Source organism: Lepus europaeus, chromosome 21 (assembly GCF_033115175.1).
Source record: "Lepus europaeus isolate LE1 chromosome 21, mLepTim1.pri, whole genome shotgun sequence".
In the NCBI taxonomy this organism is placed as follows: Eukaryota; Metazoa; Chordata; class Mammalia; order Lagomorpha; family Leporidae; genus Lepus; species Lepus europaeus.
In genome coordinates this window covers 55,932,704-55,954,195 of record NC_084847.1, presented here as the reverse complement: position 1 = coordinate 55,954,195, position 21,492 = coordinate 55,932,704, and the positions used below count along the sequence as shown (strand labels likewise).

At 60.2% G+C, this 21,492-nt stretch overlaps 2 protein-coding genes across 10 annotated transcripts in view; one reads left to right on the top strand and one right to left on the bottom strand.

Moving 5' to 3' along the window:
* CYTH3 (cytohesin 3) overlaps positions 1–19,243 on the top strand; it is a 105,295-nt gene extending 86,052 nt beyond the window's left edge. Inside the window, exons 2-13 of the mRNA XM_062180535.1 lie at positions 1,033–1,115; positions 2,947–3,011; positions 3,383–3,449; positions 10,191–10,309; positions 10,907–10,987; positions 13,168–13,280; positions 13,547–13,695; positions 14,226–14,337; positions 17,466–17,542; positions 17,617–17,688; positions 17,767–17,921; positions 18,024–19,243. Of these exons, the coding sequence (XP_062036519.1) occupies positions 1,033–1,115; positions 2,947–3,011; positions 3,383–3,449; positions 10,191–10,309; positions 10,907–10,987; positions 13,168–13,280; positions 13,547–13,695; positions 14,226–14,337; positions 17,466–17,542; positions 17,617–17,688; positions 17,767–17,921; positions 18,024–18,096 (1,166 nt within the window). The 3' untranslated portion in view covers positions 18,097–19,243. The remainder of the gene's footprint in view (positions 1–1,032; positions 1,116–2,946; positions 3,012–3,382; positions 3,450–10,190; positions 10,310–10,906; positions 10,988–13,167; positions 13,281–13,546; positions 13,696–14,225; positions 14,338–17,465; positions 17,543–17,616; positions 17,689–17,766; positions 17,922–18,023) is intronic.
* Positions 19,244–19,997: 754 nt separating this feature from the next.
* USP42 (ubiquitin specific peptidase 42) overlaps positions 19,998–21,492 on the bottom strand; it is a 50,224-nt gene continuing 48,729 nt past the window's right edge. For 5 of the 9 annotated variants that reach the window (XM_062180527.1, XM_062180528.1, XM_062180526.1 and 2 more), the window contains one exon: positions 19,999–21,007. The gene's annotated coding sequence lies outside the window, so the exon portion shown is untranslated. Of the gene's footprint in view, positions 21,008–21,492 lie in introns of all 9 variants that reach the window. The other 4 variants (XM_062180531.1, XM_062180530.1, XM_062180534.1 and 1 more) reach the window with 2 other exon arrangements.

Here is a 21,492-nt window from a genome sequence, read left to right as displayed (position 1 = left end):
ATCGTAACTCCTAGGCCAGACGCTGCCCAATGTCCCATCCGGAGCGTCCTGTCAGGAGCGTCCCGTCCGCGCTTCCTTCCCCCCTGGAGGTGGCTGTTCCTTGCAGCTGTTTCTTCACTTTGTTACATTTGTACTTGTGTTCCTAAACAATGGATAGTCTGGTTTTTTGATTAGTTGCGCGTTTTATAAAGTATTCTTTTCTACATTGTTTCCCTGAGATCCTTCATGTGTTGCCCATAGTTGCACTTACCCTCTTCTGTTTGGGATTCCCTCGCCTAAATACACATCATGTAACACGTTCTACTCTGGGTGGGTGTGTGCGTTGTTTCTTTATCTGCTAAGCGCACTTCCCGGCATGAATGTACTCACCTACTTTTGGAGTGCTCTAGAATTTCTCCAGGATCTTACACACCTACACAGTTCAACCACAGCCTGCACGCCTGCACGTCTCGGTTATTAGCACGCAGTACCAGGTTGTGCTGGGTGACCATGCCAATTGATACTCCCAGCAGATTTTTTCTTCCCCCAGTCTGGTGAGATCGAAAGGCACGTTCTTCTATTTCCAGTTGCATGTGCACAGTCACCCGGTTCTGGGAGGTGTGGGGGACCCGTATTAGCCTGCTGCCATCCCACCGATTTTGCTCCCCCAGGTGTGGCCACTGGCCCTCCGTGCGATTTGCATGTTAGAGGCTTATCTCAAGGCTGGGGGAGGAGGACCGAGAAGCATGCTGTGTCCCCCGAGTGCAGCAGGCGGCTGCGTGGGCCAGACTTGATGGGGTGATGGCGCCCCACGCCAGTGTCGTTAGATCTGAAGCTGGCCCTCGCGCTGGTTGTCTGTGTCAGGTCGGGTGGCCTTGCCCTCGGGTGTGTCTGGTGTCGCCAGTTCCCCCGTCTTACTCTGGAGAGGAAGGAAGGGGTCCAGCGGCTCCCCAGACTGCTGTGCTCCCACCTTTGGCCTCCCTAGGATTGCAGAGTTAGCCTCCACGGCAGTGGCTTCATTGTTGGATTGTTGTTGTTTTTTGTTTTTTCTAGTTCCTGAAGACCTTTCATTAGAAGAAAGGGAAGAGCTTTTGGACATTCGTCGAAGAAAAAAGGAACTTATTGATGACATTGAGGTAAAAAAAAAAAAAATCTTAGTTTCTGTGTTTGGGTAAATAGTAAATCGAGTAGCTTCCCAACACTGTGGAAAATGGGTATCTAGTGTTGTGTGTAAGAATCCCAGGGGCAGACGGGGCTGGGAAGACAAAGGTCCGCATAGCCCAGGGTGCAGGCTCGGGCAGCAGGGCAGACGGTGGGCCTGGGGTCCATGTGAGTGGCTCCAGGGTCGCAGGCAGCCATTGAAGCAGCACCTGCGTCCGTCGACAGGTTGCTCCCTGGCATCGCATGGTAAGACCTCGTTTGGTTTACCAGTATCCCCAGCCAGCACCTAGGCCATTGCCTGCTAGGTTTTTGGTGCTCAGACATCCTTTGAATGAGTGGGTGAGCATCTACTGGGTTCCAGCCTTGCACTAATGCCAACTGGGGGGGGGGGAGGGGCAGAATGATAAACAGGAAACGAGGGACATGAGCCTCGTTGCCTCCACATCACTCAGAGGGCAGGGCGGAGGGGCCGCGCGGGAGGCACCAGTGGACGAAGCGAGCCCTGGCCCCTTCCCTCTGCGCTCCGTAGGAAACACCATCTGACATGTGGCTCTTCGCTGAGAGGTTCCCAGGTCGTAGGCACTGCCAAGATACATGTGGCCCACAGGCCAGGCCCGGTCCCAGACAGTGACTCCCTTGTCGGTCTGCAGTCTCTTGGCACAGTCACGGGCTCCGAGTCACGTGTCTTTGCGTTAGGAAGGTAATTCACAACCGTCCCTCTGCTGAGGCCGCCCTCCCTCCTTAGGGAGGTCGGGGGGCCTGATGCCCCGGTCCCGGTCCTCTGGCTGCAGAAGCCCATGTTATTTGGATGTTCGTGAGCACGTGTGGATTAACACGGAATCTGGATCCAGCTCTGACGGCTTCTCTCTGTCGATTAGGAGGCGGAGGCCAGAGAGGTCTGGGGCTGTGAAAAGTCGCTCAGCCTGTGGGGCCGCGGCTCGGGTAAAGAGGGCGTCGTTCCCCTCTGGTGTTTCAGTCCCCCAAGTGTCCCAGCTCCATCAGCTCTGTTCTCACTCCTGGGCCCTGTCGGTGGTGCCTGTCCCTTACGGAGGGACAGCAATCACCCTGCGACTGATAAGCTGGGCTAGTCTCCGCCTCGCCCCACCCAGGATGGAGCTTAGCTTCTCCCTCCCTCTCTCCAGGAGGGGAAGGGACCCTGAGGGAGGAGGCAGAGGAGGCGGCCATGCGGGGGCCGTGTTGAACAGTTCTTGTGGCTTCCCTGGTGCTGCTCTTGTCTTCCCACACCTGTGATGTTCTTGCTAATGCCCCTTCTCTATTTTTTAAATATATTTGAAAGGCAGAGTGACAGAGAGACATAGGTAGAGTCCCCTTCTGCTGGTTCATTCCCAAAATGCCCAGAGCAGTCAGGGCTGCCAGGCCGAAGCCAGGCGCTCCATCCAGGTCTCTTAGATATGTGGCAGGGACCCAAGTACTCGAGCCATCGCTGGCTGTCTCCCATGGTGCACATCGGCAGGAAGCTGAATCTGAACTCCCACACTTGGAGCCACATGGGCTGTAGGCATCTTAACCGCTGCCCCAGACACTGCCCCAGGGCCTTCGTGAGTCTGCCCCGTGGGCCCCTCGGACCCGGAGCCTGACGGAAAGGCTGACGTGCAGCTCTGTTTGCTCCTGAGTGCCAGTGGCTCCACTGTGGGACTCAGGCTCTGCTGCAAAGGGCACCGGCTCCGACCTGGGACGCTCAGGAGAGAGGGAGGCTGAGCCTGGAAGGGCGACGGCCGAGTCCAGGAGGAGGGAGGGCTAGGACCAGACCCACCTGACCCCCGCCTTCCCCCTTCTTCCTGACAGAGGCTGAAATACGAAATCGCGGAGGTGATGACCGAGATCGACAGCCTGACGTCTGTGGAGGAGAGGTAAACCCCAGGGCCGCCCTGCACCTGCTGATCCCATTCCCCCACCTCCACGGCGCAGCGGGGCCTTCGCAGCCCTCGCTCCCCTTCCTGCTCCCTGGAGCAGCGGGTGCTGCTTCCCAGCCCAGCAGGAAGCAGGGGCACTGGGAGGTGACCTGGCCAGAAGCAGCTTGCCACCGGCCTAAAGGAGCCATGGTTTTCTCTGTTAGCTTCTCCCAGGAAAGTGGGTCCAAGCTGTCTGCTTCCAGGTGGTGGCTCGCGCCAGAGGGAGGGGGAGGCATGCTGAGGGCCATGACGCCACCCTGGGCGCCGCCACCAAAGTCAGTGTTCTCTGGAAACACTGCTAACCGTCTTTAATTATGTCAAACGCACAGCAAAACCACTCAAAGGAACAAGCAAATCGCTATGGGAAGAAAGAAGTTCAACATGGATCCCAAAAAGGTAGGAGAAACCTCATTTCCTGGCACACATGGGTCGAGTGATTGATAGTGGTTTGGACAGAGGTGCTCAGACTGGGAGCTGATGTCAATCTTTATCGAGAAGGGGGCTGCTCAGGACTGAGGTAGAGCTCGAAGCTCCAGCATCCTGTGAGCCATCCCCCCGGGAGGCCTCCACCGCCCCCCGGGAAGCCTCCCCCCATCCCATGAGCCGGCCCCCAGGGAGGCCTCCCTCCCCCGTGTCCTGTGAATGAGGACAGTGGAGCCTGCAGAGCCCTTGCTTCGTGGGGTGTTTCCCCTTGGTCTCCCCCCTGAGCCCTGCAGCCCAGGACCCTGTGCTTAGCGGGAGCAGAGCTGGGAACGGGACCCGGGTGTGCCGTGTGCACGGGCTTTGTCGTCTGGGGAGGTAGTACACAGATGGAGTAGGAGGACGTCGCTGCCCTGTTCCCCAGAAAGGCTTCTGTGGGAAGAGCAGGGCTCTCCAGACTGAGCGCTCTGATTGTTGCTCACACTGGAGTCTGCGGGAAGACACCCGAACACAATGAGCCTGCAGCGTGTGGCTGCTCGTTTTTAGGGCTGCACCGAAGGACTTGGCAAAGTCCATAAAGTTAGGGAGGCCACGACTCAGTTGTAATGTGGCTTGTTTGTTTTTTCCCCTGTTTTTAAGAATGATTGATTGATTTGGAAGACAGAGTTAGAGGTGGGGGAGAAGGCGAGATCTTCCATCCTCTGGTTCACTCCCCAAGAGGCTGCAACAAGCTGGGCTGGGCTGGGCTGAAGCCAGGAACCCGGAACTCCACCTGGGGCCTCCCGCATGAGTGGCAGGGGTCCGAGCACTGGGGCTGTCTTTGCCTTCCCAGGCACATCAGCCGGGAGCTGGATTGGAAGTGGAGCAGCCGGGACTAGAACCAGTACCCATATGAGATGCTAGCATGGCAGGTGGCAGCTTTACCCCCTGGGTCACAGCACCCACACCCATTTTGGTTTTGAGAAAGGAGAGAGGGCCTGAGTCTGTCACAGGCTGGTGGCTGAGGGGAGTAAGGCATGTCTTCATGGGAGGCGCCGCACGGTGTGGCTCAGTCCCTGCTGCCTGTGGTAAAGATAGATAGATTTATTTATTTATTTGACAGGCAGAGTTAGAGAGGCAGAGGCAGAGAGAGAGGTCTTCCATCCATTGGTTCACTTCCCAAATGGCCTCAACGGCTGGAGCTGGGCTGGTCTGAAGCCAGAAGCTTCTTCTGGGTCTCCCACATGGGTGCAGGGGCCCAAGCACTTGGGCCGTCATCAATTGCTTTCCCAGACCATAGCAGAGAGCTGGACTGGAAGTGGAGTAGCCGGGATTCGAGCCGGGATTCGGTGCCCATATGGGATGCTTGCACTGCAGGCAGCAGCTTTACCTGCTCTTCCACAGTGCTGGCTCTGGTGTTCACTGCTAACATTGTCCTTGTTTTTCTGATGCTGAGCCTCTATGCTAATTAATTAATTAGTTGATTATTTGCTCATTGAGTAAATGTTTGTTGATTGTAGGAATTACACTGTGTAAGGTCTTAGGTCTGCAGAAATAGATTTCTCAGTTACCAGTGTGGCTGCAGCTGATTTTTGAAGAGAAGTTTTTTATTTCCTGTTTGCAAAATTGGATTTCCTTAGGGTACAGCACCGGTGCAGCTGGAGGAGGGCTTTCACCAGCGTGCTCGGCCACTGTGGACATTTTCCAGTCACACCCTAGTCCTCTACCTGTGTGGCATAAATCAAGTCCAGAATGGAATGAACATGATTGAGAACAGCGCTGTGCATTTGATCGTAGCTGTCATTTGGATCCCAGTAGTGGTGGTCTCCAGAGTCCCAGGCTGGCTGTCTTGGAGACTTGATCCAATTACAAAGTTAGGGGAGAGGGGTGAGCCTCATGGAGGTCCCAGGTCACTGGCAAGGCCCTGGGAAGACAGCTCTGGCCCAGCTGCTCTCTGCTGCCTGCTCTCCCTGGCATCCTCTGCTGCTCCCTTTCCACCCTCTGCTGCCCTGTCAAGACACCAAACCCGCGGGGCCACCGGATCTGGAACTGGGAGCTCCAGAACCGCAAGCCCAAAGTAAACCTTTTCTCTCCATCGTTAGCTTGTATCAGGGATTTGTTACAGGAAAGAGACGCTCACTCATACAATGCTGGTTTCCTATTTGAGGTTAGTGACCATTGCTTTTTTCTTTAGGAGCTGAGTTTGCACAGTAGAATTATCACAATACAAGGCAGCATCTCGGGGCTGGTGCTGTGGCATAGCGGGTAAAGCGCTGCCTGCAGTGCTGGCATCCCATATGGGCACCAGTTCAAGTCCCGGCTGCTCCACTTCCGATCCAGCTCTCTGCTATGGCCTGGGAAAGCAGTAGAAGATGGCCCTAGTCCTTGGGCCCCTGCCCCAGCATGGGAAACTTGGAAGAAGCTCCTGGCTTCGGATCGGCCAAGCTCTGGCCATGTGGCCATCTGGGGAGTGGTCCAGCAAATGGAAGACCTCTCTCTCTCTGTCTCTGTCTCTGTCTCTCTCTGCCTCTGCTTCTCTGTAACTCTACCTTTCAAATAAATAAATAAATCTTAAAAAAAAAAGCAACATCTCAGGATGTTTACAAAAGTGGATGCTTTTAACACTGAACCTTTTTTTTTTTTTTAATATTATTTTATTTGAAAGGGAGAGAAGAGGCCGGTGCCGTGGCTCAACAGGCTAATCATCCGCCTAGTGGCGCCGGCACACCGGGTTCTAGTCCCGGTTGGGGCGCCAGATTCTGTCCCGGTAGCCCCTCTTCCAGGCCAGCTCTCTGCTATGGCCAGGGAGTGCAGTGGAGGATGGCCCAAGTGCTTGGGCCCTGCACCCCATGGGAGACCAGGATAAGTACCTGGCTCCTGCCTTCGGAACAGCGTGGTGTGCCGACCGTGGTGGCCATTGGAGGGTGAACCAACGGCAAAAGGAAGACCTTTCTCTCTGTCTCTCTCTCACTGTCCACTCTGCCTGTCAAAAAAAAAAAAAGGGGGGGGGGAGAGAAGGATGGAGAGGCAGACTGACAGATCTTCCGACTGCTGGCTCACTCTCCAAGTACCCCCAGACTTGTGTTTTAAAGGGACCCAAGTGCAGCACGGGGCAGCCCGACTAAAAGGTCAAGGATAAATTCAAACCACATGAAGCATGTACAGATTAACAAACACTGACTTTTTAAGGAAAAAAAAAAAAAAGACTATTTATTTGAAGGGTAGAGTACAGAGAGAGAAAGGTCTTCCACCTGCAGGTTCACTCCCCAAATGGCCGATCCAAAGGCAGGAGCCAGGAGATTCCTTGGACTTGGACCGTCTTCCGCTGCTTTCCCAGGCCATAAGCAGAGAGCTCGATCAGAAGAGGAGCAGCCGGGACCGGAACCAGCACCCATATGGGATGCCGGCGCCGCAGACAGAGGCTTAGCCCACCAAGCCATAGTGCGGCCCCCAAACACTGACAGTTTAAGTGGTGAGGCCACACAGTGTCACGCTCTGGTTCTGTGAGATGAGTGTCCTCGTGCACGTGACGTCCTCCTGGCCTCGTTCCTGCCTCTCTTGCTCCCCGGGTTCTGTGCATCAGGCTTACAGTGAGGGCTGCCGCTGGGAACGTGCTGTGTGTCAGCAGCCAAGCGCGAGTGTAGACTTCGTCCTGCCTCCCTGCTGGGGAAGATGACAAGTGCGAGTGTAGACTTTGTGTCCTGTCCCCAGCTGGGGAAGATGACAAGTGCAAGTGTAGACTTCGTGTCCTGTCCCCCAGCTGGGGAAGATGACAAGTGCGAGTGTAGACTTCGTCCTGTCCCCCAGCTGGGGAAGATGACAAGTGCGAGTGTAGACTTCGTGTCCTGTCCCCCAGCTGGGGAAGATGACAAGTGCGAGTGTAGACTTCGTGTCCTGTCCCCCAGCTGGGGAAGATGACAAGTGCGAGTGTAGACTTCGTGTCCTGTCCCCCAGCTGGGGAAGATGACAAGTGCGAGTGTAGACTTCGTGTCCTGTCCCCCAGCTGGGGAAGATGACAAGTGCGAGTGTAGACTTCGTGTCCTGTCCCCCAGCTGGGGAAGATGACAAGTGCGAGTGTAGACTTCGTCCTGTCCCCCAGCTGGGGAAGATGACAAGTGCGAGTGTAGACTTCGTGTCCTGTCCCCCAGCTGGGGAAGATGACAAGTGCGAGTGTAGACTTCGTCCTGTCCCCCAGCTGGGGAAGATGACAAGTGCGAGTGTAGACTTCGTCCTGTCCCCCAGCTGGGGAAGATGACAAGTGCGAGTGTAGACTTCGTCCTGTCCCCCAGCTGGGGAAGACGACACACAGATCAGCGAGGGGCCTGGACTGCAGCCTTGGTGCCTGCATCCCTGGCTCTCTCCCCAGCAGGGTGGTTTGCAGATAGCCCTGAGTCTGGCCTGAACGTCCGGGAAGCTGTGCTCCTGTCTGCTTTGCCTGGGCCATGTGCAGAATTGCTCTCAACATTCCTTACCTACTGCATTCTTCCTTACCTAATGTATTTATAAAAGTTTCATTGTTATTATTTACATTTGATTTGAAGGGCAGCAAGACTGAGACAGAGAGCGATCTCCTATGTTCTGGTCCCCTGTGCAGACGCCCACACGGCCCGGGCTGGGCCGTGCTGGAGCCAGGAGCCCAGAAGGCACACAGACTGTGCAGCTTCCAACTGCAGAAATGGGTTCTCTCCGTCAGCAGGCTGGAGGTCCGAGGTCGGGTGTTGGCAGCATCGATTTGTTTTTTAAAGATTTATTTACTTGAAAGGCAGAGTTAGGGAGAGAGAGATCTTCCATCTACTGGCTCACTCCCCAAATGGCCACAATGGCTGGTGCTGGGCCAGTCAGGAGCCAGGAGCTCCTTCCCGATCTCCCACGTGGGTGCAGGGGCCTAAGCACTTGGCCATCTTCCACTGCTTCCCAGGCCATGGCAGAGAGCTGGATCGGAAGAGGAGCAGCCGGGACTCAAACTGGCACCCACATGGGGTGCTGGCACTGCAAGCGGTGGCTTTACCAGCTATGCCACAGTGCTGGCTCCAGCAGGATTGATCTTTAGGCTCCCAAGAGGAATCCCTGGCAGCCCTCACTCCTGGCAGCTGCCAGGCTGTGTCCCCTCCCAGTCTGCGCCATCACCAGCTGCCTCCCCTCTCTAAGGCCGCCTGTCCTTGGACACAGCAGACTGCGTCCTGCCTCCCAGACGCAATCCCTTTCTGGTTTGTAACTCGTCTCTGCCTCCATCTTTTGACTCTGTTTTCTCTCAAGACCTGTGCCCTGGGCTCCTGCCCCCCGGCCAGGGCCTCGGGTGCTTGCACAGGGAGGTGGAGCTGCTTCAGGGCCACCGTGCCTGCCCTCTTCCCTGCGAGCACTCCTCACAGCCGGTTTACTTCGCTCGTCTTAGCCCCATGCAGGCCGTCTCCTAGCGCCCCCTCAGGAACACCCTGGTGTTTGGGACTGCCCTCTGCCCTAAGCCCTGCAGTTCTGGGGGTGCCAGCTGACTGTGCAGGGGCCGTATCTTCGCAGTTTGGCGGCCAGCCTGATGACCCTAAGAGACTGAGGGCCAAGCAGGAGGGGCAGAGGGTGGATGTGAGCTGAGCAGGCAGGACCAGGTGGATGTCGGAGCCTCTGAGAGCCGCGGGCCCTCGGAAGGTACCTGGAAGAGCCGCGTATGCCCAAGGGATGTGGCGCTGTTTTGGGGTGGGAGGGCGGGATCCCAGCCTCGGGCAGGAGGGGACAGGGTGGCTGCAGGCTCAGGCCAGCAAGCTAAGGTGACCGCCAGGGTCCAGAGGACCAGGCCCCCACCAGCCTCTGCGGAAGCTGGTCCCCTTGTTCAGGTCGTGCTCTGGTGCCCTCCGTCCTGCTCCTGCCAGTTTCAGGAATCCTTGGAACAGCAGAGAGGGACCACTGCTGGCCCACTTGCCCTGCCTCTCCCCTCCCTGGCGGACCCCTGCTGCCATCCCTGCCACTCCACGGTTCCCATGCTGAGTGCCCGGGCCTGCAGGCAAGGGAAGTGGACAGCCGACAGAAACACCGGTCAGTGCACGGCCGGGATGGGAGCCGAGCGGCGTCTCCCTGCATGAGTGCAGGGACGTTGGTTCAAGTCCCGGCTGCTCCAGTTCCAATCCAGCTCCCTGCTAATGGGCCTGGGAAAGCAGCAGAGGATGGCCTAAGTGCTTGGCCCCTGCACCCACATGGGAGACCCAGGTGAAGCTCCCAGCTTCAGCCTGGCCCAGCCCTGGCTGTTGAAGCCATTTGGGGAGTGAACCAGATAGAACTCCTGCATGGTGCCCCCCACCCCCTTTAACTCTGCCTTTCAAATAAATAAATCCTCGGGGGGAAGTAGTGGCCACCACGGCTCCAGTTATCACATCTGTGTCCAAGGCACAGAGAAGGAAGAGCAGTGCCAGCTCTTGGGTCCTTCCCAGGTGTCCACTGTAGGCGTCCATCTCTGGGCAGAGCCATGTCACACCAGGCAAGGTGGGGAGGTGATTATCCCCCAGCGGCGGCAGGGGCAAGGGGATTGGCCAGCCACAGCCTCTGGCTTCTCCCCGTGGGGGCCAATGGGCCTCCTGCTCCTGGGGAGTGACACAGGGCTGCTGCGTGGCCCCCTCGGGGGCCTCGCCCAGGGACCCGCTCATCCGCCTGCTGAACGGTGCCACCCTGTGCGCGTCCACGCCTGCAGGGTCGCGACCCGGGGGTGCATGGGAGTGACCCTGCCGACCAGCCCTTCCTCTCTCGCGTCCTCAGGGCATTCAGTTTCTGGTAGAGAATGACCTGCTGCAGAGTTCCCCGGAGGACGTCGCCCAGTTCCTTTACAAAGGAGAAGGCCTGAATAAGACGGTCATCGGGGACTACCTGGGGGAAAGGTGAGCCGGGGAGGGGCCCGGACAGCCACCCCTCTGCTAGGCCTGCCTGAGCAGGCTCCTCGGATCCAGGACGGAGCCTCTTCCCCGTCTTCCGATGGTTGGCCCAGAACCGCCCAGAGCGAAGGTCGTGAAGGTCACCATTGACGTTGAACCAGAAGGCGGTGGGGTCAGACTTGGGGCCCGTGCCTCAGCGAGGAGCCAGTCTGCCTGGCGGAGGCGAGGGCGGGCGTCAGGGGCTAGCAGGAGGCCGTCTGCACCAACGCCCGGCGCTGTCTGTCGCTGGTTCCTGCTTCCGCTTCTTGCGGGGAATTCTTGGTTGGGGTGGGGGGGTGGGGTGGAAGACCCACAGCTCCTCCTGTGAGGCCAGCAGGACCTGGCTTCGAAACCAGGCAGAGACCCACGGCCTCGGACGCGTCAGCAGCAGGCCGCCTGGCAGTGGTGGGCTGACCCGGCCGCCCCCAGCGCACACAGGAAGCACACGGGCGCCAGGGTGCACGCTGCACAGCCCCAGGTCTGCGCTGCGTCGCTCGGAGCTGCTGGTGTCGGGACGCTGAGGTCGGGCGCCTGGTGCTCAGCACTGCTTTCCTGCCCCCCCAGGGACGAGTTTAACATCAAGGTTCTTCAGGCTTTTGTCGAACTCCACGAGTTTGCCGACCTCAACCTTGTACAAGCGTTAAGGTAAGCGGCTCCCGGCGAGCTGGCCGAGGCCCAGGCGGCACTGTTCGCTGCTCTGGGTGAGGGGCCACGACAGCTGGCTCCTGTGCTGGTGAGACCGAAGAGCAGGGCACACGTGTAGGGCAGGTGTCACGCCTGCTCCACGTGACACACGTACACACCCCCCGCATCCCACGGGTTCCTTGGCTGCCTTTTGGGTCGAGGCTGCTGGGCCCTGTATGCCCTGAGCACCAAGCACGCGGGTACCCCGAGAGTGCCAGGGAGGGTGTGACCCTGCCACCATCAGCGGCCACCCCCAGGCCCCCGTCTTTGTCCAAGGACAGCCAGGTGTCCCTGCAGCATCGGGGTACAGGGAGGGGACGGGGTTGTGCGGCCCTGTGAGGCGTCTGCAGTGCCCCGGGCACCTCCTGTGCTGCTGGACGGAGGTTGTCTTTCCTCCTGCTGTCCAGGCTGGGCCTCGTGGGCTCTCTGTCTGCTCTGGGTCTTGCACCCGGGGCCAGCACGGGCAGAGCGGCAGGGACAGGGTCTGGAGGGAGCCACCACTGTGTCGGGATGAGAGGACTGTGGCCAGGTCTTGTCTGGGTCTCAGGCTCAGAGCTGCTCTGTGCTGTGCTCCTGTGTACGTGGCCCCTTTGCCTGCGAGCTGACTCGGGCTGCTCAGGGAGGTGTTGGCAGTGGGTGGCGTGCTCAGCTGGCGGCCACACAGGATTCTGCAGCCGTGGGCAGGTTCTCAGATCAGACTGTGGAAGCTGTCCTGAGACAGGGCGGGCCTGGCAAGCGCGGGAGCTGCGTCCATGGCCGGCCACTGCCGCTCTGGTTCCCGAGGTTGCGGGAAATCCTGTGGGTGTTGAGGCTGGTGCAGGCCAGTGTGCACGGGCAGGGGCTACCCCACAGCTGTCCCCAGCAAGCCCCGAGGGGCAGAGAGAGGGCAAAGCCACTGCCACGGAGGCAGTGGGCAGAGGCGGCTGGGGGCGGGGCCAGAGGTTTCTCTGAGGCCGCTGTTCTACAGGAAGCAGACCGCCTGAGGGCCAGGGCGAGGGGCAGACTGGGCCGTCTGCCTGCTGTGGGTGGTGGGGCAGGGAGACCACGGAAGGGGCAGCAGGCAGGGGGTGGCTTTGCTGACCAGCCTGGGGCAGGCAGCTGTGGGCCTGAGGATGCTGGACAGGTCCTGGCTGAGAGGCTCCAGGGTGTCAGAGCGAGGGGAGGTGGAGCGAGGCCCCGAGGCAGCATCTTCGAGATTTGCCGAGAAGTGGGGTGGGCAGGAGCAGGGTCCCCCCCGGCCGTTGGGAGGCAGGATCAGTATCTGAAGCACGGAGAACCCAGGTCCCCATAGGCCCATGCGCAGCTCTTGTCTGCAGGCCAAAGTCACCGCAATGGCAGGCACTGCCCCACAGCTGGCGTGAGGCCTGCTGACCGCAGGGAGCGGGACAGGACAGGCCCTGCCCCAGAGGAGCAGGTGCCGTGTGGACCGAAAAGTCAAGAAGGCCGGGCTGGGTGCTGGGAGTGGCCACAGTGGAGGTGGGGTGCCGGGGCCCTCAGCAAGAAGAGCGCATCCGAGGACCAGAGCGTCTGCTCCCCGCCTGGTCCCTGGGCAGCCGCGGATCCTGCCTGTGTGGCTGGCCCGGGTCCCGGGAGGAGGACATGGCGTGTTTGCTGTCGGGGCCACGTGGGACCCCGTGGGGCCCGTGGTAGGTGCAGGAGATGGCAGTAGGGGTGGAGAAGCCCTGGGAGCCCAGGCGGTATGGTTTTTGGTTTGGATTTGATTGGAGAGGCAGAGCGCTCCCTTCTGCTGGTTTGCCCCTCAGACGCCTGCAGGGGCTGGATCTGAGCCAGGCCAAAGCCAGGAGCCAGGGGCTCAGTTCAAGTCTCCCACACGGGTGGCAGAGCCCAACTACCTGAGCCGTCTCTGCTGCCTCCCAGGGCCTGTCGGGAGTCTAACCGGGATGCAGGCCCAGGCCCTCTGATGGCAGACGCAGCCGTCCCAGGGGGCGGTGTGACTGCTGGCCAGATACCCCCTCCCGTGGTGCTGCTCCCATCTGCCACATACAAGCCCTGAGTCAGCGAATGGGAGGGCCCGGGTCTCCCGTTCCCACCCTGGGAGGAAGCAGCCTTGCTGGGGCTGGGCAGGGCTGCGATGGGATGGGGGTGCCCCAGCCTCCCGTGAGGTCGCCTCCTCCCCGCAGACAGTTCTTATGGAGCTTCCGACTGCCCGGAGAGGCGCAGAAAATCGACCGTATGATGGAGGCCTTCGCTTCGCGCTACTGCCTGTGCAACCCCGGTGTCTTCCAGTCCACAGGTGGGCGGCCCTGCCTCTATCCCGGCCCCTTGCCAGTGAAAGCCAGTGACACAGCCCTGGCCTGTGACCCGGGGCCTGCTCTCTGTGAGCCGGGATGGCCCTGCCCTGGGCCGCCGGCCAGCCCCTCTCACATGCCCTAGAGGACGGCCTGCAGGCCAGGCCACCTCGGCAGGGAGCCGTCGGGTGTCCCCCACCCCACCCCGACTCTCCTGGTGGGACTCTGGGCCCTGGCCGCTGAGCCCTGCCACGTGCTCCCCCCACTGCAGACACGTGCTACGTGCTGTCGTTCGCCATCATCATGCTCAACACCAGCCTGCACAACCACAACGTGCGCGACAAGCCCACGGCAGAGCGCTTCATCACCATGAACCGCGGCATCAACGAGGGCGGCGACCTGCCCGAGGAGCTGCTGCGGGTGCGTTCCTCCTCCTCCCCCTCCTCCTCCCCCTCCTCCTCAGTGCCTGCAGGCGGACCCCTTCTCCCCCTCCTCCCCTCCTCCCCCTCTCCTCCCCTCCTCCCCCTCTCCTCCCCCTCCTCTTCCTCCTCCTTCCCCTCCCACTCCCACTCCCCCCCTCCTCTTCCTCCTCCTTCCTCTCCCACTCCCACTCCCCCCCCCTCAGTTCATGCCTGCGGGCGGACCCTTTCTCCTCCTCCCCCTCCTCCTTCCCCTCCTCCCCTCCCCTCCTCCCCTCCTCCCCTCCCCTCCTCCTCCTCCCCTCCCCCTCCTCCCCTCCTCTTCCCCCTCCCCCTCCCCCCCTCAGTGCGTACCTGCAGGAGGGCCTCTCCTCCTCCTCCTCCCCCTCCTCCTCCCCCTCTTCCTCTTCCCTCTCCTCCTCCTCCCCCTCCCCCCCTTCGGTATAAATCCCCTGGGGGAGCGAGCGAGGCAGGGCCAGGTACGCACCCATCCTCGGCCCTGACCTGGCGCCCACTCTCTCCCGCCTGCAGAACTTATACGAGAGCATTAAGAACGAGCCGTTCAAGATCCCCGAGGATGACGGGAACGACCTGACGCACACGTTCTTCAACCCCGACCGGGAGGGCTGGCTCCTGAAGCTGGGTGAGCCGCCTGTGCCCCCGGCGGTCCTGGCCCCTCCGCCCAGGGCAGCAGCACCCGCGGGGCTCCGCCCAGCTCCTCCCTGCGAGCACCCCTGCCTTAGGAAGTGCAGTGCGGCCAGCGGCCGCTTCTCCACGTCGTGGCGTTCCGAGCGAGGCCACGTCAGGGTAGCGCCCAGGCTGCAGGGCCCAGCCCAGACACCTGCTGAGTTAGCGTCCAGATGGGCCCGGGCGCCCGAGCCTTTATCCGCAGACAGCCTGCGTGCCTCCTCCCGGTTTGGTGTGGCTGTGATTTCTGACGAGTGGTTTAAATGTGCCTTCTTGTTGTTTTCCTTCTGCCTGTGGCTCCCACCTTTGTGTTCTGTGACGGGCTGTCCCTGCTTGTCCTGCGTTAGGAGGTACGTACCCCTGGCTTCCGCCCCGCCTCGGCGGCTCATTCCTCTCCCGGTTCCTGTCCCTCACGTTGGTCTGTGTGACGCTCCGATCTGTGGCTGCCATCCATCTGATCCATGTGGCTTTGGACTCGCTGGGGTCAGTGTCCTGCACAGTGTGGTGAGGGGCCCGGGACAGCCTCCGGCCTGCAGGCTCGCGGGTGCTGGGCCTTCGGCACCCGGCGGGCGGTTGTAGGCCTCTTGAGGGGTTACCTGGGTGCCGCCCGCCTCTCTGAGCTCAGACTGCTGCCGCGGAGCAGCAAGGGCGCCGGGCCCGGAGGACATTGCACTCAGGGGAGGCGCTCCTGGCTCGGTGACCGGCACCGGCCTCCCGAGCCCCCGGGGGTTCGACCCTGGACGTCGCTCCCACCTCTCTGGTTCTGCGGAGGTTGGGACAGTTGTAGATCTTCGCCCAGAGCTTTAGGTGGGGCCTTGGGTGGGGCTGGAGCGACCTCCGGGCCCCAGTGCCCTTGAGGGGCCTGGCACGGAGCGAGCTGTCGGAGGGCAGCTGTGCGGCCGTGGCTCTGTGACGGAAGTCGAGGCACTGGGAGCTCCGTCTCTGGACGTGCTGAGGCTAGCAGGCCCTGGGGGCAGTGCGCCCAGTGGCAGCCGGGAGGGCAGGGCTCTGGGCAGGGCTGGCACCTGAGACCCTGGCACCAGCAGCCTCCCTGTCTGCTGTTCTCAGGGGTAAAGGCTGGAGGCAAAAAGATGCGCCGGCGGCTGAATCTAGAGCCTGCTTCCACGCAGGCCCGGCACCAGCCATGAGAGGTGGTGGCGGCCCCCACGGAGCTGAGGGCCGACCGCTGGGCACGTGGTCCAGGGTTGGTTTTGAAGAGCTGCCAGGGAGCCAGGCTGGCGCGGCTGGGCACGGGGCTCCTGGCTGGAGGCGTGTGAGGCGGGTGTGCGTCTCCAAGCCTGTTCTCAGAGGGGACGTGGCCTTGCTGGGCGACGCGCACGTGCGGATTTAGTCTTAGAGCTGGTGCTTCCCAGGGCGCGAGAGCATCGTGGCACCCAGGCGTGGCTCACGGCTGTTAGGTGAGAAGCCCAGGAGTGTGGTAAACACACAGGTGTGGCCAGAGTCACTCTGTCGTGGAGAGAAGTCTGCACACGCGTGTCTGTGTGTGTGCACACGTGCTGTGTAAAGCCGGGGGGCGAGGGACCCTGCCAGGACAGCGTGGGTGCCTGTGCCGAGTGCAGTGAGAGCACGGGGTGAGCACAGAGCTTCGGTGCCACAGGGCACTGCAGCTCCGGGTCGGAGGGCCTCGCCCCCAGCCCCTGCTGGGCCTGGCTCCAAGCTGACCCCTGGGACGAGCCTCCATCTGGGCCGCTCCAGCCTGCAGGCTCCTGTCTAGGAAACCCTCCTCCCTGGCCGCTGGTGACGGCAGATGGGGACAGGCCCTGGGGGTGGGCGGGCAGCCAGGCCCTGCTTGCTCCCTTGGACGGGAACACAGAGGGAAAAGGGCAGGTGCTGGACAGAGACGGCCACTGGCGCTGCCGGGGTGGGTCTCGGAGCGCCCAGAGCCTTTGGGGGCCGCGTACAGGCAGGGGCGAGGCTGGCGGCTGTGTTCACTGGACGCCCCCAGCTGCTGTTGGCGGGATGGCGGGCAGGTGAGGGGCGGTGGAGGACTGGAGGACTTGGCCTCGAAGGCAGCAGCAGAGCTGCGGGAGCTGACGGCCCTGGCTCTGAGCGGAAGGCTGGGCAGGGAGGTAGAGCAGAGCCCAGGCCGGGGGCAGGGATGTGCTTCCAGCCTGAGCCGCTCCTGAGGGCCCCGGAGGTGAGAGCCGTGCTCACGGCTGGACGTCCGGGGCTGAGGAGGGAAGGTGGGCGTGGGGAGCTCCCTCTCTACCCGCCGCCACCCTGGGGTCTCTGCCCCGGGCAGATTGGGCTCAGCCAGCCTGGGACGTTCTGCTTCCACGGATTGTCACGTCTGTCTCCTGTGGTCCCTGGCCTTTCTGCGAGTGCCCTGTCTCCGCGTGGGGGTGCTGTGGGGGCTCCCTGGGGTCAGGGAGTGTGTGCCCCAGCTCCCCCCCGCGGGGGGCAGGGGCAGAAGCGAGGGGAAGGGCGGGGAGGCCGCCTCTCACCTGATGCCGCAGGCGGAGCCAGTTTCTCTCTGCAGTCTCACTTGGGCCAGCACTGCAGGCCGTGGCGGCCTCTGCTGAGCGGGAGGGGGGGTGCACACGCGTGTGCGTGTGTGTGTTGTGTGTGCGCGCTCCGTATCTTGTTAGAAGAGTAATTCAATCTCCTGGTTCGCTGGGCAAGGGTTGATTGGTTCTGATGGCTCGCAGGGCTGCCCCAGTACTGGGTAATGTGATAGCCGCCCCCACGCACCGGCAGGGAGCCTGGACAGACCGGTGAGCCAGCACCGACTCCATCTTGTTGCCATTTCATGGGGATGACGCCCATCCATCACAGCTGACTCTTGCAGGAAGCGAGCTAGAGCCACGCGGCCTCTGGGGCGGCCCCGGGTGGCCGTGGAGAGGGCACCTGTGTGCGGCCTGGGGGTGAGGGTGCATGTGGGGCCCAGCCAAGCACCCAGCGCCCACCTGGACGGCCGGGCTATGCCCTCAGTGTTCAGAAGGTCGAACGCTTTCACCAAGAAGGGAGCCTAAATCCCAGCGTGGCTCCTGGAGGCCCCTCTGGAAGTGCAGGCATGCGGGGTCCTGGGCCCCCCTGGGCCTCACGAGAGCCCTCCACTTGCAGGCGGGCGCGTGAAGACCTGGAAGCGGCGCTGGTTCATCCTCACCGACAACTGCCTGTACTACTTCGAGTACACCACGGTAGGTAGGGCCCGGCCGCCCGCCCCGCCCCGCGCCCGCCCGCCGCCCGAGCCTGGCTGTGTGCTCTCTCGCAGGACAAGGAGCCCAGGGGCATCATCCCGCTGGAGAACCTCAGCATCCGGGAGGTGGAAGACCCGCGCAAACCCGTAAGCCCACGGCCCCTGTGGATCCTGGGGGTGGGGGAGCCCCCGGAGCCCCCGTGACGGCCCCCCTCTCCCCACCAGAACTGTTTTGAGCTTTACAACCCGAGCCACAAGGGCCAAGTCATCAAGGCCTGCAAGACGGAGGCGGACGGGCGCGTGGTGGAGGGGAACCACGTGGTGTACCGGATCTCGGCGCCCAGCCGCGAGGAGAAGGACGAGTGGACCAAGTCCATCCAGTGAGCCCCGGGCGCACCCCCAGAGCCGGGCGGCGGCGGCGCCTGGGGGTGGCGGGAGGGCTCCCTGCGGCCCGGCCTAACCCGCTTCCCCTCCCTGCGCAGAGCCAGTATCAGCAGGGATCCTTTCTATGACATGCTGGCCACGAGGAAGAGGAGGATTGCCAACAAGAAGTAGAGCTGGCCTGGCTGCAGCAGGCCAAGAGCAGACGCCACCCCCGGCACCGGTGACCGGCAGCGGGCAGCGCCGCCCGCGCCACTCGTGGGCCACCCTGAAACCCCGCAGCGCTCCCGCGGCACGCCCTGGGCGGGGTGGGGTGAACACTCTAAAGCCACTGTTCTCAGAATGGGGAAGGAAAAGCTACCACTGTTTTTATGAGGATTTTTTTCTCAGATATATAGGATTATAGCTTTTATATGCCTTTTTATACTCTGAAATTATAACAAAAGATACTTTCTAACAGTAGTATTTTTAGAATGGCAGCTATAAATTTAACTCCTGAACACAAGCATGTGCTGTGCACTGACCCCCACACACGTGCACACACACACGCATGCACCAGGGCAGGCGTGGCCCCTTAGGGAGTGGGAAGAGTGCCCCTCCCTTCAGCCCCGGCTACCATCTGAGTAAGCGAGGCCTAGACTGTGGTGACGGCGGCTTCAGGGTGGGCCCAGCACACGGCGGCCCGTGGCAGCCCGACGCCGCACACCAGCTCTGACCACAGTGCTGTGAAGACCCCAGGCGCACGCCAGTGTCTGTCACTGGGACACTCACTTCACAGGTCCTCCCGCCATGGTGGCGCCTGGGCCGCTGACAGCAGGCCGGAGGGGGCACCAAGGGGCCCTGTGTGCCGGGGCCAGGCCTCTCCCCGTCAGGCGCCTCCTGCCCTGGGCCCCTTCTCCCCACCCGGGGTGCAGAGGCGCACCTGCAAGCTGCAGCCTTCGGAGGCCGATTTTGCTCCTGAGCAAATCGAAGTTGAGGGAAGCAGCTCTGCTGTGTGCAGGGCACACCGCGGGGAGCCGCCCAGGGTCGACAGCACCCAGTCTTGACGGCGGCTGCCGAGGGGCCAAGGCCCAGGCCCACCACTTCCTGCACAGGCTCGCTGGTGTGTCCAGGCCTCAAGGCTTCCTGACCATTCTCAGGCCTCGGATCTGAAGCTGGAGTCGCTGAGGACGGCGGGCAGCATCCTTCCGGTGCCCGGGTGGCACACACTCCAGGGGCCGGCCCCGCATCTGCAGAGCTGGGAGAGGTGAGCCTGGCTGGAGTCACCTGGTGACAAACCCCTGCCTCCACGGCCGTGGCGCCCACCACCTAGGCACTCGCTCCAGGCCCTGCTGTGTCAGTATTAACGGGAAGGGCCCTCAGACCTCTGCCAGGGCTGCCCGGAAGCAAACAGCCTCAGTCCATCCTGCTCCTCGCCCGATGCCTGCGCCTCAAGGATGAGCCCCAGCTCTGGCCAAAGACAAACTCCTGAGGAGAATCCCGGTTGCGGAGGGCGCCTCCAGCCCGTCTCGCCGGGCCCTGGACCCAGACGAGCAGCGGTTCTTCAGGGTCCCAGGTCCCAGGTCCCATGTGAGCGGCACACGGCTGAATGTGGTACTGAGTGGAGTCAACATAGGAGCTCTTTACGGGTGACGCAGGACGGATGCTTCGAAGTGATGCCTGTTTTTAAAGTTACAAACGCGTTTATCGACATAGATGTGCTTTGCACAGAGTTAGGTCTGTTGTAGACCAGAAACCACAAGTTGTGATTTCTCATTTCCTTGTTTTTTCTTAGGAGGCATTTCTATTTACAGTGAGTTAGTCGATATGTAAATAATGTACAGTATGCTGACTTCTGGAGTGTTTGTAATTCAGTGTACAGACTCCCACAAGTTGCATGAAGAAATATTCTATTGATATTAATATCAAAATATATATTGATATTTTGTTGTAAAATTAGCAGTTGTGTGACTGTCAGAGCTCTTGCAAATACCGTGTTCACGAAATAAAATCGAACGTACTGTTACCACAAGGCCGTCTGGGATGGGGGCTCTCGCGGTGAGAAGCGCCTGTCGGCAAAGAGTAAGAAATCAGACCCGAGCTGTTTACTTTGCTGCCATTTATATACTATATAAATTTTACATGCTGGATATTTACAGTGGGGCAAGTGCTTTTTTAATCTTTAAAAAAACAAAGATCAAACTTTAGACATCTCTGAACAACACAGACTGTATAAACCATACAGAGTATTCAGAATCCAACTGTATTAAATACAGTGCTCCCCACGCGTCTCCTGATGCAGGACCAGTGAATTATTACAAGTGTATCACAGTTTGATAGCATATCCATATTAAAAATAAAATCACAGTATGATTCTGTCTGTAACTAGAAACTGGAAGGGACCAAGCTGACAACTCACACCCCGTATCATACAGTCAGGACAAGAGACACTGTATAAAAAGTGTTATGTAATAAAAACAGACTGTAGGCTTTACAAATAATGTTGGGATTATACATTCATAATGTAAATACTCATCATAACTGGTCAATTGATTGGAATAGTTCCACAAAGTTCAAAAACAGAACTTGTCTATAAAATACATCTTCAAATCTTGAATACAACTAAAATATGAAGCAAATTAGTTTCTAGTATCAGACATTACAGAGAACAGACTGCCCTCGAACGTCTACTTGAGAGCTTGGGAATCTTTAAATAAGTCTTTAAATTAAACACACAGACTGTCAGTTTGTACTTCCACCCGCCGTGGCCTCCCGGTTGGTCGTGCACCAGCTGCCTGGCTCGGAGGGACATTACATGAGATACAAGGGGTCAACCTGAGTCTGTAGTTAAGCAGCATTGAGATGTTCTATTCCAGGGCATCATTTGCAGTGTGATCTATGTACACGGTATTTTACAACGGTCAGCAGTCGTAGAAAGTGTTCGTCCATTTGGAATAAGGGCAATTAAGAAAAGGTAAAAACTAAAAAAAAAGTTCTCCATGGTAAAACCTGTACAGTATTTACTAAAGAAGCACCACGCAGATTGGAAGAGTCTGTGTTTATAATTTAAGCTGGGCTGGGATGGCTTCTGTTGAACGCGTTCACTCTGAAAGACAAGAGGCGGCAGGCGTTAGCGCCCCGTGCCCAGCCGCAACACCAAACGCCTCTGGTCCCTGGGTTCCCTCCTGCGTCGGGCCTGATGAAGTGCGTCCCATCCGCACAGAGCCTCGCGACGACGTGAACGTCAAACCCGTTCTTAGCCCCTGGGGCCATAAAGCTCCGGAGCTGAGTGACACCAGATGCTCTCGCAGGTTCTCAAGCGAAGCCCCGACTGCCCGCACACCACGCGCTGCCCTGGACTCAGGGCTGGGGCGCGAGCGCACGTGCCAGAGCAGGAAGGACAGAGGCTCCCCTCAGGCCAGACGGGGGTCTGGGCTGGGGAAACTGGGCCCGCCCTCGCAGCAGCTGGGTTCTGAGCTCTGAACTCAAGCCCTTTCTCTTACAATGAGAGAGGAGAAGGCAAGGAGCCACTGCCTGGAGGGAGGGCCGCGTGTCTCCCAGCCGGCACCAGCCAGCGGAGGGGCACGAGGC